Raw genomic sequence first — 15,805 nt, forward strand, 5'->3', positions numbered from 1 at the left:
GTGGGGGGGGGAAACAACAGAACAAAAACCTAAATTGAAAGACAAGAGAGTTGACACAATAATTATAATAATCCACTTGCATAGTAATAACACCAGCGTGTGTAGTGTTCTGGGCGAGTCACAGCCTTCGACAGTCCTGTCTGTGAGTGTGTGTATTTGTGTGACACGGTGTGCTCGCGGAAAAACGACGTACACACACTCCAAGTAAACACAAAGAAAGGCATTGCAAACAATTAGCGGAAGTACCTGGCAATCGAATATACACAAGATTCCTGAATGGAATCAAAATATAATTCCCTTTCACTAGGGTCCTTGGTTCAGGAAGACTCCCCCTCCCTCTCCTTTGTCCCGGACCACAAAGGAGAAAACCTTATCGCTGAGCATCTTAGTGTTGGTCTGCACTGATTTACAGCTGTGGGCAAGAGTTGACCTCAGCCCTGGGATCAGATTTCCACAACCACGTGCCTCCAATAGAGAGGATAAGAGGATTTCTCTGACCTGGAATCAGTGGCTTTCTGCCCTCTAATCCTAACCTTGATCTTCAAATTCAAGTGAGATAAGCTGTTGCCTTCTTGGCCCCAACCCTCCTACAACATGTGATAAAAAAAGAGACAAGCACAAAAATGAAAACACGCTAGCATATATGTTTAACAGAACAGGCTCTTTCAGACCAAAATCCTGCACTGTCTGGAAGCTTTTCTTTAAAAAAAACGCCTCCAGTGGAGAGAAAGATGGCCAAGACAAAACTAGCAGGCCACTGCCAGCCTTCCCCTGACTGACAAAATATGGCAACAACACAGTCCCATAAGGGACACACACACACACACACAGATATACACATTCACACACATTCACACAATCTCAAGGTGGCACTGCTAAAGCTCTATCTGCTCAGGAGCTACCTTTTTTTAGGCCAAAACCATCCTCTACCTTCGTTTCTCAGGATATCCCAGGGTGCAATTTTCATCCCTCCACTTCTCTCCAGGATGCCTTAGACTAACTGGACCGAGGAACAAAACTTCCACAAGGAATTTCATGTTAACCTCGCCCATTTTCTGAAGACAGATGAAAAAATATGGGAGGAATATCAAGACAAGATCTATGTATCCCTTTCTGCTCCCGCCTCTCTTTTTCACACAGAACACAAGTGAGAGAGGAGAGAAGAAGAGAAGGAGGGGGTCCATCTCAACCTAATGACAGGCGCACACTCCCGCACACACCGAAAAAACAACTAGTGAACACACACACTCCAGAGATGCTGCCTGGGGAAAGGTTTCGTAAACAAAATTTAAAATTCTACAAAAATAAAACAGTATAAAAATGCCTTTACATATACACACAAAATTAAATAAGCATTTACTTTAGTTCCAAAAAGAAAAATAACATTATTGCACAAAATGAAAAACCGTTCTTAAGTGTATAAACTGTAAAAAAAAAAAAAAAAGTAACACTGAACCACAGGCAGCTTGGCTGCAGGGGTCAAGATGAGGTCAAGTGAGCTTGGTTATGTAATCGCCACCAAGTTCGACAAAAATTAACAAAAAACAAAACAGGAACCGACCTGAAACAAAGATGAGGAAAACAAAATACTGAAAGTAACATAATACTGAAACTACAAAACTGTGACCAAAAGTCATGCAGAAATGGAAAAGGTAGAGATAGTAGGAGGAAGATGCAGAGCTGAGGGCTGTTGTTCCATGTAAGCAGCAGCCCCAGAGTGAAAACTGCTGGTCTCTGGTCCTCTGTCTGCCTGTCCATCCTCCTTCGAGACGAACGAAGAGCCAGGGTCTTGCAGCCAGAGAGGAGAGGCAGGAAAAGTGTGGGGGGGGGAGGGAGAGGAGTGGTTTCTATCTGCTGAGGCTAACCGGTAGGCTGTCCCTCTTTCTGCGTCGCCAAGTGTTGCGGTGATACTGTGTGTGCGTGTGAGCGTGTGTGTGTCCGCGGTTAGCCAGGACAGGGTTGTTGACCAGCGGCTGGAAGCCCTTCACGTTGAACTTGACTCCGTTCTGAGGAGGAGTGGAGAAGAGAAAGCATTAACCAATCAAATCCATGCTAGTGTACATCGGTGGTATAATACCATTTATTGTGAGGACAGTGTTTGACATTTACATATATTTACTCAGCTCTTTTTTGTGTTTTCTCTTTCTTGCTGAGAGTTAGATTAGAAGATTGACAGTACTCTAAACACCAGAAGGTGGTTATCTTAGCATCAAGGCTGACAACAGTGGGAAATCCCATTAGCTTAGCATACACACTGAATGCAGGAGACAACATCTATCCTGGCTCACTCCAAAAGGTTAATAACAGCCCTCTACACCAGGAACCTGGAACGCTGGCAAATATATAATCTGTGTAATTCATATAAAAATGCAAAAACTAAGAGTGGAGGTTTTACAGGGGGTGAAATTCCAGACAATTTGCTGGTAAACACTTGTTTTTTTTACCTTTGGAGAAAGCCACGACTGCTTTTATTGTGTATGCTAAGCTAAGCTAATTGCATGCTTGCTGTAGCTTCATAATTAACATACTGATATGAGAGTGGTGTCAATCTTCTCATCTAACTCTTGGCAAGAAAGTACATAAGTGTCAAACCATCCCTTTAATAAACCATTTGGCTGCAGGGACTACACATTGGATTAAACTCTTGTTGTTTCTCTGACAGTGTCATTGTTTACTGATCAGTTATGGACTACAGATTCCAATTTCATATGTGTCGTGTGTGTGTGAGAGAGAATTCAGGCACTTGACAGAGAATGGTGGAGGGAGGAGAAACTGAAAATATGAGATGGAAAGAATGTGAACTCGTGTGTGCGACAAGTTTGCCTCGACAGTGCGTTTGGGTGCGTTTGTGGCATGCGGCGCCTACCTTGTGTGTGTGGCTGGAGTGGGGGCTGAGCGGAGGCTGGGGGCTGGAAGGGGCAGGGGCATGAGCATGGGCTGGGGGGGGCATGTGGAAGAAGGGGGGGAGCCCGGTGTCTATACACACCTGTCTGCCAGGTATGGAGTGCATTGCTAGACCACCGGGCAGTGAGACGCGAGCCTGGAGAATAGAAGGAACAATAAATAATGATTAGAATTAATTGTGGTTGTTTTAATCAAAATGCTGTTTATGCCCGCTTACAGAACACCTTTAATTTAATAAATACTGTATACAGTACACTTAACACCACCTAACCCTAATTTTTATGCTTCATTTTCTACTCAAATTCCAAATATTAACCACTACATACTTCTTTTGTTCCTAATTTCCATGCATGAACTGAGCAAATTAAATCCCCAGTGCCTGTAGTTGTTGCTGTGCGCCTACCTGTGAGCCTGGAGGCATGAGGAGATGGTGTCCTCCCATGCCGGGCTTGCCGGTGCCCATGCTGAGGCGTGGTGGCAAGGCGAGGCCCAGAGGCGGGAAAGACGGGTATGGCGGCAGGGCCGGCGGAGGGCCGGGACACGGCAGCGTTGAATCGGAGTCCTGGCAAAACGCACAAAAAGGACGGGATAATGAGCAAGGTTGGGTGTGTCATTTGTAGCTACTGTGTGTGTGTCTGTCTTAATTTAACAATAAAATTAGATGCAAATTGGGTGTTCTTCCATCAGATAGGTGGGTGGCAGTATTACTTCATTATGTTGGATGCCAATTGCATAATCACAAGAAAGTATAGTTGTGCCAGATGATGTATCACGGAAGTAGGTGGATACAGGTCTACAACAATTTTACCCGTTTGTCATGGGTGCTTTGTAACAACTAGTGTCTGCTGATTTCATTATAGGTATACACAGGAGTTCAACAGGGAAGGTGTTATGTTAATTGATTCTCGACACTGTACGTTTCCAGCCACCATTTTGAGTATAAAATGTCGCAAAAGGCTTTGCAGTGTGTGCCCGTCTGCTCAGCCTTGGTGTGTTTTCTTACGTTGTCTGATCCGGACAGTGAGGAGATAGAGGAGGCTGAAGAGTTCTGCTGGGGGCTGGAGATGGACATGGGCGAGTCTGCGCTGTGGGGTGACACAGAGTCCCTCTGCTGCTCCTCCGACCCGACGCCGCCACGGAGCACACAGGGCTCCTGCTCTGACACTGGCTCCTTGGGAGGTGAAACTACAAAAAAAAAGATCTTTTTTTTAAATCATTATCAATGCAAGAACAAGCAATTGTTCTTCGTGGTATATTAAAGTCTGAGGAGTCGTACCTCTGTTGTCTGTTCGAGCCGGATCCCGGCCCCCCCACTTCTTAATGATCCATTCTCTGTAGTCGATCACTTCCTGGGTCAACCGGATTATCCTGCCCAGGGTGCTGCGTGGAAGAGAGAGAGGGTTTTTTTTTTTAAAAGAGCACCACTTTTATCCAGGGTTTCTTTCATTCTGTTAAATGGATATAATACTGACCTTTCAGAGTCTTTGTTGGGATACGACCGTGCAAGCGGGGACACGGCATGACTTAGGACAGTGTAGGCGTAGTCAAACACCTGCTTGACATGTATGGCACCATAGGAACCCCTCCCCACATCATTACCTACATGGAGCAAATACAAACACAACAACACAATGGTAAATATTAAGGGGTAGAGAGAAATAATCTGGCTTGGTAAACTCTAAAGTCTTCCCTTGCTATGGGATATTACATATACATAAATAGAAATATGCAAATTATGCACGTGTGTGTAACCAGTTGTTGGCGACTGTCATCCTGCATCATCAGTGCATCATCAGGGTGAGGAAATCAAATTCCGGTGACTGACAGAAGTTTCTGCAGCACTTTAAAGCTTTGATGTGTTTATTTATATTCTTTGGTGTCACAAAGAGCTCACGAAGAAATAACAGATTGTAAGCACTATTAGTATTATTAGACATGTTATGAATAATGACTAACAGGTAGAGACGGGGTGAAAAGAGGGTGTTTTGTACAGTAATGATTACTGTGGGATCACTGTCACTCTTTTTATTGAACTTAATGAGCTGAAAGTACATCGAGTAGGATACAAGCAGGGCAGTCTAACCAACTTTTAACCTATTAATCAGGAAAAATACCATAATGCAATGATTTGGATTTATATATATATATATATATATATATATTGAATATATACAGGATTTATTAGTAGTTTAGCTTTTGAGATCACACATCTGCTATCACAATATCCAGAGTTTGCTTGAAGGTGGGCCGAGGGCTCCCAGTTAGCTCAGTGGGTGCTTTGCTGTTTGCAGACCTATTTGTTCTTTTTTATTTGTTCTTAGAATCAGCTATTAGTTCAGTAAAGGTACCACCTGTATTCACTGTAATCATTGTAACCTTGTGAAACACACCTGGAAGCAGTGGGTCCTCTATGCAGAGCATGGATGGCCTGTATCCATTTGTCATGGCCTTCATGATCTCCTCTTTGGCTATGTATGCGCCTCCATTTTTGATGCGAATCCCTGTTTTCAAGTAGTTGAAATGGCGGCCATACAACTCAAAGAACTCAATCAGCAACACGCCCAAATTCTCATTGGGGTTTCTGGCATCGATACGAGGATGGAGCTGAAAGGCAACACAGGAACATTGGATTCGTATGCATTTAAACAATTACTACCATGCATTGGTAAAGACTACCCAGGAACTTACTAATAACTATTCTATAAATCCTGTTATTGCTACTACTCAGTATCAGTATTACTACTTTAAGTTTACTTTCATAAACACTGCTACTACCACTAAAATTGCTTTCAAAGTGCAACTGCTACCAAATCCGGCACTAGAGCTACTTTCTGCTTATTACAACATTTTTTTTTTTTTCTTATTGTGTGTGTCTTTCCGTACCTGTAAGAAGCTGATGACCATAAGGATGAGGCTGTAAGAGCTGATTCCCCCGGTGAAGACTTCGTTCAGATCTCTCTGCAGCAGAAACTGCTTCAGCACAAAGATCAGGTAAGGCAGCACGGGATACATCTGAAAGTGGAAGAGGAGACAGATGTGGAGTGAGAATGGTTTATTCAGTCAAATTTGGAATTAAGTAATTAAGAGGAACCCGAAAAAAAGAAAAGAAAAAAAAAAGTCGATTTAAAATGGATTCAGGCTTCATTTGTATGACTCACTGAGGAGAAGGGGGATTTCTGATGAGATGTATAGAGTTCAGGGAGTTAGAGACAGGACCAAACTACATTCAAAGTGAAGAGAGCAAATTATTCAAATGGATGCAAATAATTATAATATATATCACCTACCCCCAGAGGTGTGAAACTTCAGCTAAATACCAATTTGATTTGTGGCTGGCGAATTCAAGGGCACTTACCATTAATTTTTAACTTTGAGTCAATTACATTTTGTAAACCATGAATTGATTCAGCAACTATTCTGCAATCTTGTAAAACCATTAAATATACATACTGGATATCCAGGCAGACAACCCTCGCAGTGGATTTATTTTACAGTTTCTGGCTAGACTTACTAGAGAATTTAGTAAGAGTAGTAAGATTTACTAGCACTACCTGCAGCCTCAAAGTGGAAATGCTGTGTCGCCTGAAGTACTCATATACACATGTCATGTTTTCACATTTACTGTGTTACATCATTGCATACGGTTTTTCTCTTAGGAAGCTATAATGCTGGTTAACCAGAAATAAGCGGCACGATTACTGCTGGAACCACTGTGATTTAATCTCAATGTTGTACTACGCTGAAGCAGTTGAATAATCATAATTTGTAAATCGCTGCTCGTATAAATTGCTACCCCCTTCTTACGACATAAATACTCTACCTAGCTTCCAACTGGGCCAAACGTTCTAAAAAGGTATTCAATGAGGCTTCCTAGTGCCTGTGACTTGATAATGTGCTGAAACCCCAGAGGGCCTGGGAATGGGAATTACAAATATGTTCATTTTCCAATTGAAAAAGAAGCATAACCTCCTGGCGGTATGTGTGTGCATATCTGTGCCAGTGGAGCAGCAGGGCTTGGTTGACTTTTCAAAAATGCTTTTAAGAAGTGAGAACCAGACTGGGAGCTAACGCTGCTCAAACTGGCTGCATGGGAACCTGACATATGAGGATTAACTTTGACGTGACCCCTCAATGACAAGACTGCACTGGAGTCTGTCACACCCACGCATTAACTATCACTGAACTGATGCGGAGTGTGGCTGTCAAATATTCAAGCTGTGACATGTACTCCAGGAGAACCATAACACAAAAGTGCAACAACAACAAAAGGACAAAAGCCAAAACCTTGCAGCGTGCTGGAACATCAGCCTGTGGAATTCCTCTCCCGCATTAGCGACTACAACTAAGCAGAGATCCACCTTCAGCAGGAATTGTGTCAGAGCCATGGGGTGGATTTCACCTCCGCTGAGTACATTTGGCAACGAGGTTCACAGCAACACGCAGACTCAGTTTGAGTGAAGTGGAGATTAGACTGAGCACGGTTGCTGGGGTCCGTTCCAGCTTCACTTTGGAAATGAGACGAGCCAATGTGAGATTGGAGTGTAGGAAAGTGTCATGCTTTAAAACTGCTGGCTTGCCTGATTCACAGAGGGAATTTCCACAGTTCTGTATTTAGACCCCACAGTAAAATGGTAATTATGTGACTCCTCTGGTGGCTTTTTAAAAAATGATTCTACGTGACCTTTTCCTGCTCTCTTCCTCCCTTTTTATGTATAGCTTGTAATGTGTGTGTTTTCGGCAGATTTCATTTAATCTGTGAAGTTTTCAAATCACACGCCCCTGGTTTTAAAATGGAGCAGCAAAAACCTACAAATGGATTTCTGGGCGTCATGTGATGCCTTCTGGGCCGACTCAATGATTAAATAAAATAACAAGAAGATATCGAGAGTACCTGTACGCTGTAGGTCCTGACAGCAATCTCACCATAGGTATATCTCACCTTAACATAATCTTTAATGAAGCTTGCCGCCTTTACTCCAGTCTCCACATTGAAACTGATGTCCACCTTAACCTCAGTCTCCTGGTCTGTCAGTTTAATGATTGGCACCTGAAAGGACAAAAAGTTGTACATTAGCAAACATATACAGTCAACTCATCAGCTAAGGACACTTTCACTGTGTGCCAAAATCAGAGAGGAAAAAAACATCCATCCCATTAACTACTTATTATCATGTCAGTCAAGACAGCACTGCAGCTTGCAGTGGTTAGCCTGGTCGTGCGCACACCCCACAGGATGATGGTGCATGCTACAGAGCTGCCATACTACTGTGGGATTGTAGCTCTAAACACTTCCACCACATTACAAGGCCTTTTTTAGATGCAAAAAAGAAATAGACAGTGAGGTATCACTGCCCCGAGGGTGAGTGGTTAATGACCAATTTTAATTTTGGGTGAACTAGAGCTGACAAGCTGCTATTGTGATATTATAGTGGGCACAAACAGGAAATGGTATATGTACAGTTAAACATAAAAGTGTGCCACCTATTGGGCAAACAGATAGAAGACCCTAGTTGAGTGTCTTCTATTCCCCTCATATTTCCATGGAGATAAAAGAGTGAAGGAGCCAAAGCTTTATACTCCTAACTAACCATTTGTAGTGTAGGGGAACTTTTCTAGGAAGGTTAAAAATGCTGCCAAATTTTCATTTGGATCAGTTTATTCCAAATGGTTTCCTCATTTACTGGGGCTCAATTATTTTAACACTTACTGTGATGAATAAAAACCTTTGTGAATACTGAAATTAACCTTCAAACAATATTAGAAAATATTAAATACAAAATTGTAGTGTGTCTAATGGTCATCCACTGTTGCAAACCAGTGTTTTAAAGGACTCGATATAACACGGCATGACATGTGTCTGCAAAGAGAAACATGGTCCTGGTTGCCACTACTTACTGTAGCCTTGTCCAGCACTTTGATGGAGAAAGGTTCTGCCACGTTATGCTTGCGAAGAGCTTGTTCCAACTCTTGCAGCGGGGGGCGCTCCCACTTCCCAAACACCACCAGGTCAATGTCACTGATGGCAAAAAAAAAAAAAACACCCCCCAGAATGTTAAAATACTGGCCAGCAAACATTACAGTTTGAGTTTTCTTTAATCCTAAATGATTGTGTCGTACCTTGTTGGAAGGTACAGCCCTGTGCTGAAGCTGCCAAATATCTGGACCTGGAAAAACAAGGTTGAAGAAATATGAAAACAATGACCAAAATCACTGTAGTTCATCTGTTAGCCTTAGAGACAGCACACACATATAGAAAGGCTAAATGTGGGACACTTGAAGAAACACATTTCACAGCCTCTCCTGTCACATTCTTACTATAATGGGTTTGGCAACACGCTTTTGACAGTCCAGATCCTGTGTGTCATAAAAGAGCTCATTTGTAGTGATGATGTATATATCCAATTCAAATGTTTGCAAACTAGGAACTAGGTATTTCCGGGTTCCACTTCCGAGGCAGTAAACACTGCCAAGTTGAGTAAGCTGCCAAATTAAGTACACAATAGCGAGGGGGGGGCGCTGTGTCTGGGGGCTGCAAACGAAAGCTCTCCAAAGGAAGCAGAGTGGAGTTCTTTCCCTTCCCGTTTAGTTAATGTGACAAGGCAATAGCACAAAGACAAGCCAGGATTAATAGGTTGAAATGAAAAGGGAGGCCGGTACAAATCACAGGCTTGATCCATTTACCTGACAATCTGACTCACAGTGGATGACTGGCAGCTAACAAATCACCACTGCGCGTGTTTTACATGTTTAAGTAATGAGAGGGGCATTACATCAACCCTATGTCGCTGCACTACTCAACCAGCTGCCGGATCCTCCATCACTATTTCTACACATACACACAGAGTGCACTTAAAAAGACAATGATTTATAATTTGTTTTCATTAAACTACTTTCTACTTTTTCTAACTTTAACGCTGTGACCAGTTCGTTTCATCTATGGAAACGACAATTAGCAGCAGGATAATGCACTTCCTGGTTAGCTTTAAAAGGAATGAAACTGTGTGCCAAACTATTTCTTGGCCAGGACCAGTTGCCAGGCAACCAGCAGAGACTCCAGGAATTTACTGGACCCAACCAAAAACATAGTACGGCACATAACCCCCGTAAAACAGCAAACTGTTGTCTTTACATGGATTAAACAAACAGATACAACAACAGGAGGTTTATTTTGTTACCTTAAGACAAAGCCAGGCTAGCTGTTTCCCCCTGTTCCCAGGCTTTGTGCTAAGCTAAGTTAGCCAGCTGCTGGCAGTAGCTTGATATTTATCACACAGATGGTATCAATCTTCTCGTCTAACTCTTGGCTATATTTTTTAAAAATATCGGCCTTTCCCTTTAAGTTTTACAGAATCCCAAGCAGCTATAGAAGTTGAAAGTGTCTCATTTAAGACCGACTAACCGACATTTTAACTACAATTACTTCAACTAAAAACAAACTCAATACTTTTTTGCAAGTTCTGTCCCTTCTACTTCAACAAAACAGTATTTAAATATACAGTAAGTTGGTGTTATGCTGTACAAACACTGTCTCACCTTCAAAAAGAAACACAGTATCTCAAAAAAGATTTATGAGCGATCTGAGATCACAGTTAAGTGTGCGTGCCAGTAATTCCTCCTCCATGAGTGGCCTGTATGATTTAAGAGACTGCTCTCTAAGATATTAAGAATTTGAAAGGGGCAACGTTGGTCCAAACAAAACAGAAGCGTGTGTGTGTGTATTTTACATCTGCAGTGGGCCACAGCTCCTTGATGATCATCTCTATCCGGTTGACCACCTCCTTTCTCATAGCTGCTTCCTCTGGCCGGGGAGACATGAAGTTGTAGAAGTCCATCACCTCCTCGTGGAGTCTGGACAGAAAGGACGATGACAGATGAGGGTTATTCTCAGCACATTAACAGTGATGCTACACACAGACTAATGCGGATGTGGATTAAGAGGAACAACTATAGATGATCTGAAATATGTTTTTTTGCTTTGGAATATTTCTTATTGCAAACTTATATACAACTAACAATCACATGAGGATATCTTCTGAAACTTGACTTACACACTTACAAGACTTGGCTTACACTTTGGAGAAAAAAACCTCTCCAGATGGCTCAAGATATGCTTCCTTCTTATCGCCTATCTGATTAACTCACATCGTGCCAGAGCCGGGGAAGTAAAGCAACAGCGTAGTATGTTAGAGATTGTCCAGTACATTCCCAATACCAGTATGTATGTAGTGAACTCAGGCCAGACAATGGCACAGTCTGCTGATGTTTTCTGAAGCGTTTATTTATGTTCAGCCTCCAGCCTTATTCTCAACATCATTCTTTCTTCCCTTTTTTCCATTAAACACCAGTAAGCCACACCATTGTCTGGCCTGCGTTTGCTACAGTAAGAGCGTGTTCCTGTTCCAGCCAGGCGCTTGTACGAATACAAAATCCTTACGCTGCAGAGAAAAGTGGCAGCAACAGAGTAGCATAACGTTTCCATTTGAACTAGTGTCAATTTGCTGTCTTACAGACGCGACGTCCTGTATTCCACCTGACGTGTGTCAAAATAAAAGACGTGAAGAGAAAAGGCCCGCGCAGGAAGTGGTTACAGCGATATACGGCTCGGGTTGGTTAGATTGTTAGGGTGAGAATATCAGGGTAAGCCAATCAGTCAGACGGGTCATGACATGACAAACAGGACGCTGTAGGGAGCAGCAGGGTCCGTGTCGAGACTAATGAATGACATGAAATGGGATCGGTGCACAGACGTGTACTCACCAGAGGAATTTCCAAACAACCCGAGTATGTTATATTGAAATACATAGTTTCTATTTTGTTTTGTTGATTCTACTTTACTTGACCTGTCAGGTTACAAAGAACACACTAGATACTGTACTTGTTAAATGTTGTAGTAGTCTGAAATTCATGAAAATAAAAAGATTTATTGCTGACTGGAAACCTATTTTCAACAGCGTCAAAATAAAATATTGTGACAAAACACACGCAAGTTCTTCTCCTTTTTTCTTAGGATAACTAACCGAGAGAGTGAAAGCCTGTTTCTTTAATCTACCCTTAATACTAGACGTAGCCCTGTCCATAACAGCATCTGTAACCACAGCCCAGAAATAAGACAGAACTGGAGTGGTCATGGAAGGAGGAAGGCAGACTTTGCAGAAGGACATTTGGACATTGGACATTTGGTCCTCATTGAGACACAGGTACTACTACACACTTTCTGAAGTTTTGAGAGGAATGTTAAAAGAGGCTTTAGTGAAACACTGAAGGCCATATCAGCCAGAGTACGCCTGAAGAGTTCCAGGCCTTATTATTATTATAGTTGTTGTTGCTGATACGGTTTTGTGTTTGGCAACAGTGAGGCACATATAATGTAAAGATTTCTGACCAGTCAAATGCCTCCGAACAGTGGAACTCTGTTCAACCCTGTGGCCATTCATTTTTCTAGGAATGCACACCATGATGTCAGTGTGAAATACAGAACAGGGAGACTGTCACAATCAATTACCAGAGCCCTGGAGGAAATGCAGTCAGCCCATGTGCCCCACTCTTTGGTGAAAACTCTCTGCCAGCAAGCCAGGGCGTATCCATGCCAATAGTCCACCGCTGACAGAGGGCACGGTTATTGTTGGGCCCCACACAGACAAAATAACAACTGCTGCTACAGCCTGACAAACACAAGTTCACTGTGAAACACCACCTCTTTAACAACTTCAGGACATCCAGTTAAGGTAATCAATGGTGTCCACTGGTGCAGTCTATGAGAGCCATGTATCTTACTGTGGACACACCGTTTTACTGCCACACAGAACTACACAAACACAAGTTTCTATTAACCTGACTTCATCTCTGATCATCACAATATCAAAGTAGGAAATGATTTGTATTTTAAATTTGGAGTGCAAAACCCTTTAGTGGGACTTCAAAGGGTACCCTGGAGGCAAAGTGCACAAGACAAAACTTGCATCAGAAAACTTGTAGTACCACAAATACCCAGGAATATGTTGTTCATTCATTCGTTCAGTTTGCAGAACAAAACATAAATGAACAACTGAGACTTTCAGTTAACGTATGATTAGGGTTATTATGAAACGTAGCATTAAGCATGTGGAAGAGCTTTCATGACCAACACCGATTCCTTGTGAAGAAAAGTCCCAGATGGGTGCAACCAGCCATTACAAATATCACAAGGTCCTGCAACACATCTGGAAGTTCCTTGTCCACTTGCTTTTTGAAGAAGGCTTCTGTCAGAGCTAAACGACTACAGTTATAACTGCATGAATATAGTATATATTTAGTTACACAACTCTTACAGAGCACCTACGGATAATTCAGCAACACTAAACAGCAAAAAAGTGAGATCAAACTACAAATATATATGCTCCAGTTAAGCTGTACTCAAACTGTGTTCACATAAATGGATATTTTATTTTACTTTGGTCAGTTTTTGTCAATAGGACAAATATACATCAAGGCCCTTGCCTGTCTGGTATGTCACACTGAGAGAGAGCTGCATAAAGAATAACCTGGAAAAAGAGAGAATTAACTGTGACTGCATCCACAATAACTTGGGTATAAAGGCCGATCATCCAGAACTGAACACAGTGGAGTAAAGACGATGTGCATAACTCAACATACGGATAGTTTTACTGCACTTTTATTCATTCAGTGCAATGCAATGCAGTAAAAACTACTGAAAACAACAAAAACTAAATCCTTGTTTCTCCCTTAAACCCAAAGTTTGACCATATTCTCAATGTATGCAGACGGATCACTTGATATTGGGAATAGTTTAGGCACCCTGGAGATCGCCCGAGGGAGAACATAACTTCACAAACCATTACAAGTTAAATGTTGTCCAACCCCGTTAGCTAAAACCTGGGTATGTGGCTGTATTTTATACGTATTTTGCTCTGCTATTTAGACGTTCAACTCTCCTTTCTAATTCGGCTGGATTGTATTTGGTTGTCGGGTAAAGTTTATTCATTTGGTTTTTAAATTGCTGAACTTTAACATGGAGCCAAAGGGAAAACCCGTTAGCTACGTTAGCTCCTCGGTCAGGCTAACAAACGGACTGTAAGGCAACATATCCGGTCAAAACCTTCTAAATAAATAAATAAAAAATCACCAATTAAAAAAACCCACTACAAGACAATCCAATAACAGGATTATATTATTATTATTATTGTTGTTCACGTCCCCGCAGTGTGTAACTTTAAATCGTACAACTTCAGTTTAGACGTTGTAATTCACCAACGGCCCAGTTCAAACTTCAGCAGACAAACAACACTTCCGGTCTGTCTCGGGCCGAACGTCGCTGTCTTTACGTAAATCTAACGGCAGCTTCTACAGCGGCTCCAGTTCACACTGCAACGCTGGCTGCACTGGGTCACGTTAATAAACAGCTACATCACGTTGTGGGTGCCTTAATATTTGGCACACACATATTTGTGAATGTCCAGCGACACTGAACCATTTAAAACCAGCGGCAAAAGGCAAACGTTAGCTTTTAAACCCTAAAGCAGTTAAGTCACCGTTAGTGCTCCGCCACTCACCCGAGAACCCCAGGGTTGTATTTCCTCGTCTTCCAGGGCGTCAAAGTGCTCGCATAATTGCCATTAGTGCAGTTTGAAAGCAAGTAATTCATCCCATAAGTGCTCGCTTTGTTGTCACTTTTCCTTCGGCCCGGGTGGTGAGTGTGTGTCTGGTTTACAGGTACAGAGGGGTGAACCTGGTGGCGCTTCACGCAAACCTGCTGCAAATTGAAAGCCGGGTGCTCCTGTATGTGACGGTGGTGGTGGTGGTGGTAGAGGTTGACATTATTGTCCATGCTGTCGCTCACGTTAAAAGTCATATTGGCACCCCCGACGTTTTTATTAATGTTGCCCGTTACATTTCCACCCATAGTCCTCTCAAGTGAGCAGCTGGAAGGGGGGTTGTCCGTCCTGGATTCCTGCGAGGAGGACGAGGAGGAGACGGATCCCGTCTTCTGGGGCAAGCCTTTCCCCTCACCTGGGTCCGCGGTGTTTGCCGTGGTGAAGGAGTTATGTACGTTCCCGTTGGACAGCGCTATCCCCAGCGACGATATCGCAGTGCCGTTAATACTAACGTTAGTAGTGCCGTTCATGATGCTGTGATGGCTGCTGCCGTTGCTCAAACTGGCAGCAGCGTTGCCGTTGCCGTTGCCGCTGCAGACGCTCTTGCTCGATGCCACCGCGGTTGCCACATTTTTTAAAACATCCAACGCAGCGTAATTCACACACTGGTTGTGGTTTTGATTGTGGAGCTGCTGCTGAGCGGAGAGTCTCCGTACTCCCTGAGAGGTCTCCCAGACGTGCATCCATAAGGCGTTCGCAGGTCCTTTCTGTTCGGGCTGAATCCAAGCTACCCTCGGATCCATTCAACTTCTTTCTCTGGTAACCCCCCTACAACTATCTAACTGACACTAGCGAACCCGTTGTGAATCTGCGCCGCTTCCTGGACCTGTGAAAGGTCGCTACGCTGTCCGGGGTTACGAAAGGAGAAGTATTTAAACATTAAACCGTAGTAGGAGCATTGATAAAGTGGCCCCTTTACACCGCTAGCTGGAAAAAAACTGCTAGCCGTTTCCTACGGGAATTCAATATGGCGTATTCTCTTCAAATCCATGCGCATGCGCTCTACGAGGGGTTTCTTAAACGGATGACTGCGCCCCCCACCCGCCCACTCCTTTATCACTCCGGACGGCTGGTGAATCACACACAGTACATATTTGAATTTTTATTTGATAAATATTTAATTGAACAACAAATGAAGTACACCGTACAACGTCAATAATGAATAGGGGTCCTGTGGTCCAGTGGCTCTCGAAGCAAGGGCTGGCAACCCAGAGGTCCTTGTGCACTCTATCTCCACCTCCCGGCCGTCA

General features: G+C 43.0%; 1 protein-coding gene across 2 annotated transcripts; it reads right to left on the reverse strand.

Annotated features, from left to right (window-relative positions):
* Positions 1-694: 694 nt before the first annotated feature.
* Positions 695-15,511, reverse strand: tent4a (terminal nucleotidyltransferase 4A). Of its 2 annotated transcripts, none has more exons than XM_035681851.1 (13): positions 14,454-15,511; positions 10,629-10,752; positions 9,022-9,068; positions 8,800-8,920; positions 7,844-7,951; positions 5,788-5,916; positions 5,295-5,508; positions 4,377-4,503; positions 4,181-4,284; positions 3,908-4,089; positions 3,308-3,466; positions 2,987-3,040; positions 695-2,006 (listed from the first exon to the last, which is right to left on the reverse strand). In XM_035681851.1, the coding sequence occupies exons 1-13, from the start codon at positions 15,296-15,298 to the stop codon at positions 1,848-1,850; spliced, it is 2,373 nt and encodes a 790-aa protein (XP_035537744.1). In that variant the 5' UTR covers positions 15,299-15,511; the 3' UTR covers positions 695-1,847. The 2 variants fall into 2 exon arrangements, with proteins under 2 accessions (XP_035537744.1, XP_035537743.1); XM_035681850.1 differs by having other exon boundaries at positions 2,867-3,040.
* Positions 15,512-15,805: the final 294 nt, after the last annotated feature.

Source organism: Morone saxatilis, unplaced genomic scaffold (genome assembly GCF_004916995.1).
Source record: "Morone saxatilis isolate NCDOM2014 unplaced genomic scaffold, NCSU_SB_2.0 Contig9, whole genome shotgun sequence".
Taxonomy (NCBI): Eukaryota; Metazoa; Chordata; class Actinopteri; family Moronidae; genus Morone; species Morone saxatilis.

Bases quoted from the DNA above. Each gene is read 5' to 3' on its own strand.
- tent4a (XM_035681850.1), bottom strand. From the start codon at position 15,298: ATGGATCCGAGGGTAGCTTGGATTCAGCCCGAACAGAAAGGACCTGCG. The intron at 4,285-4,376 runs GTCAGTATTATA...TCTTCCACGCAG, and splicing joins CCCAACAAAGACTCTGAAAG to CACCCTGGGCAGGATAATCC. The intron at 4,090-4,180 runs GTACGACTCCTC...TTTTTTTTGTAG, and splicing joins GGCTCGAACAGACAACAGAG to TTTCACCTCCCAAGGAGCCA.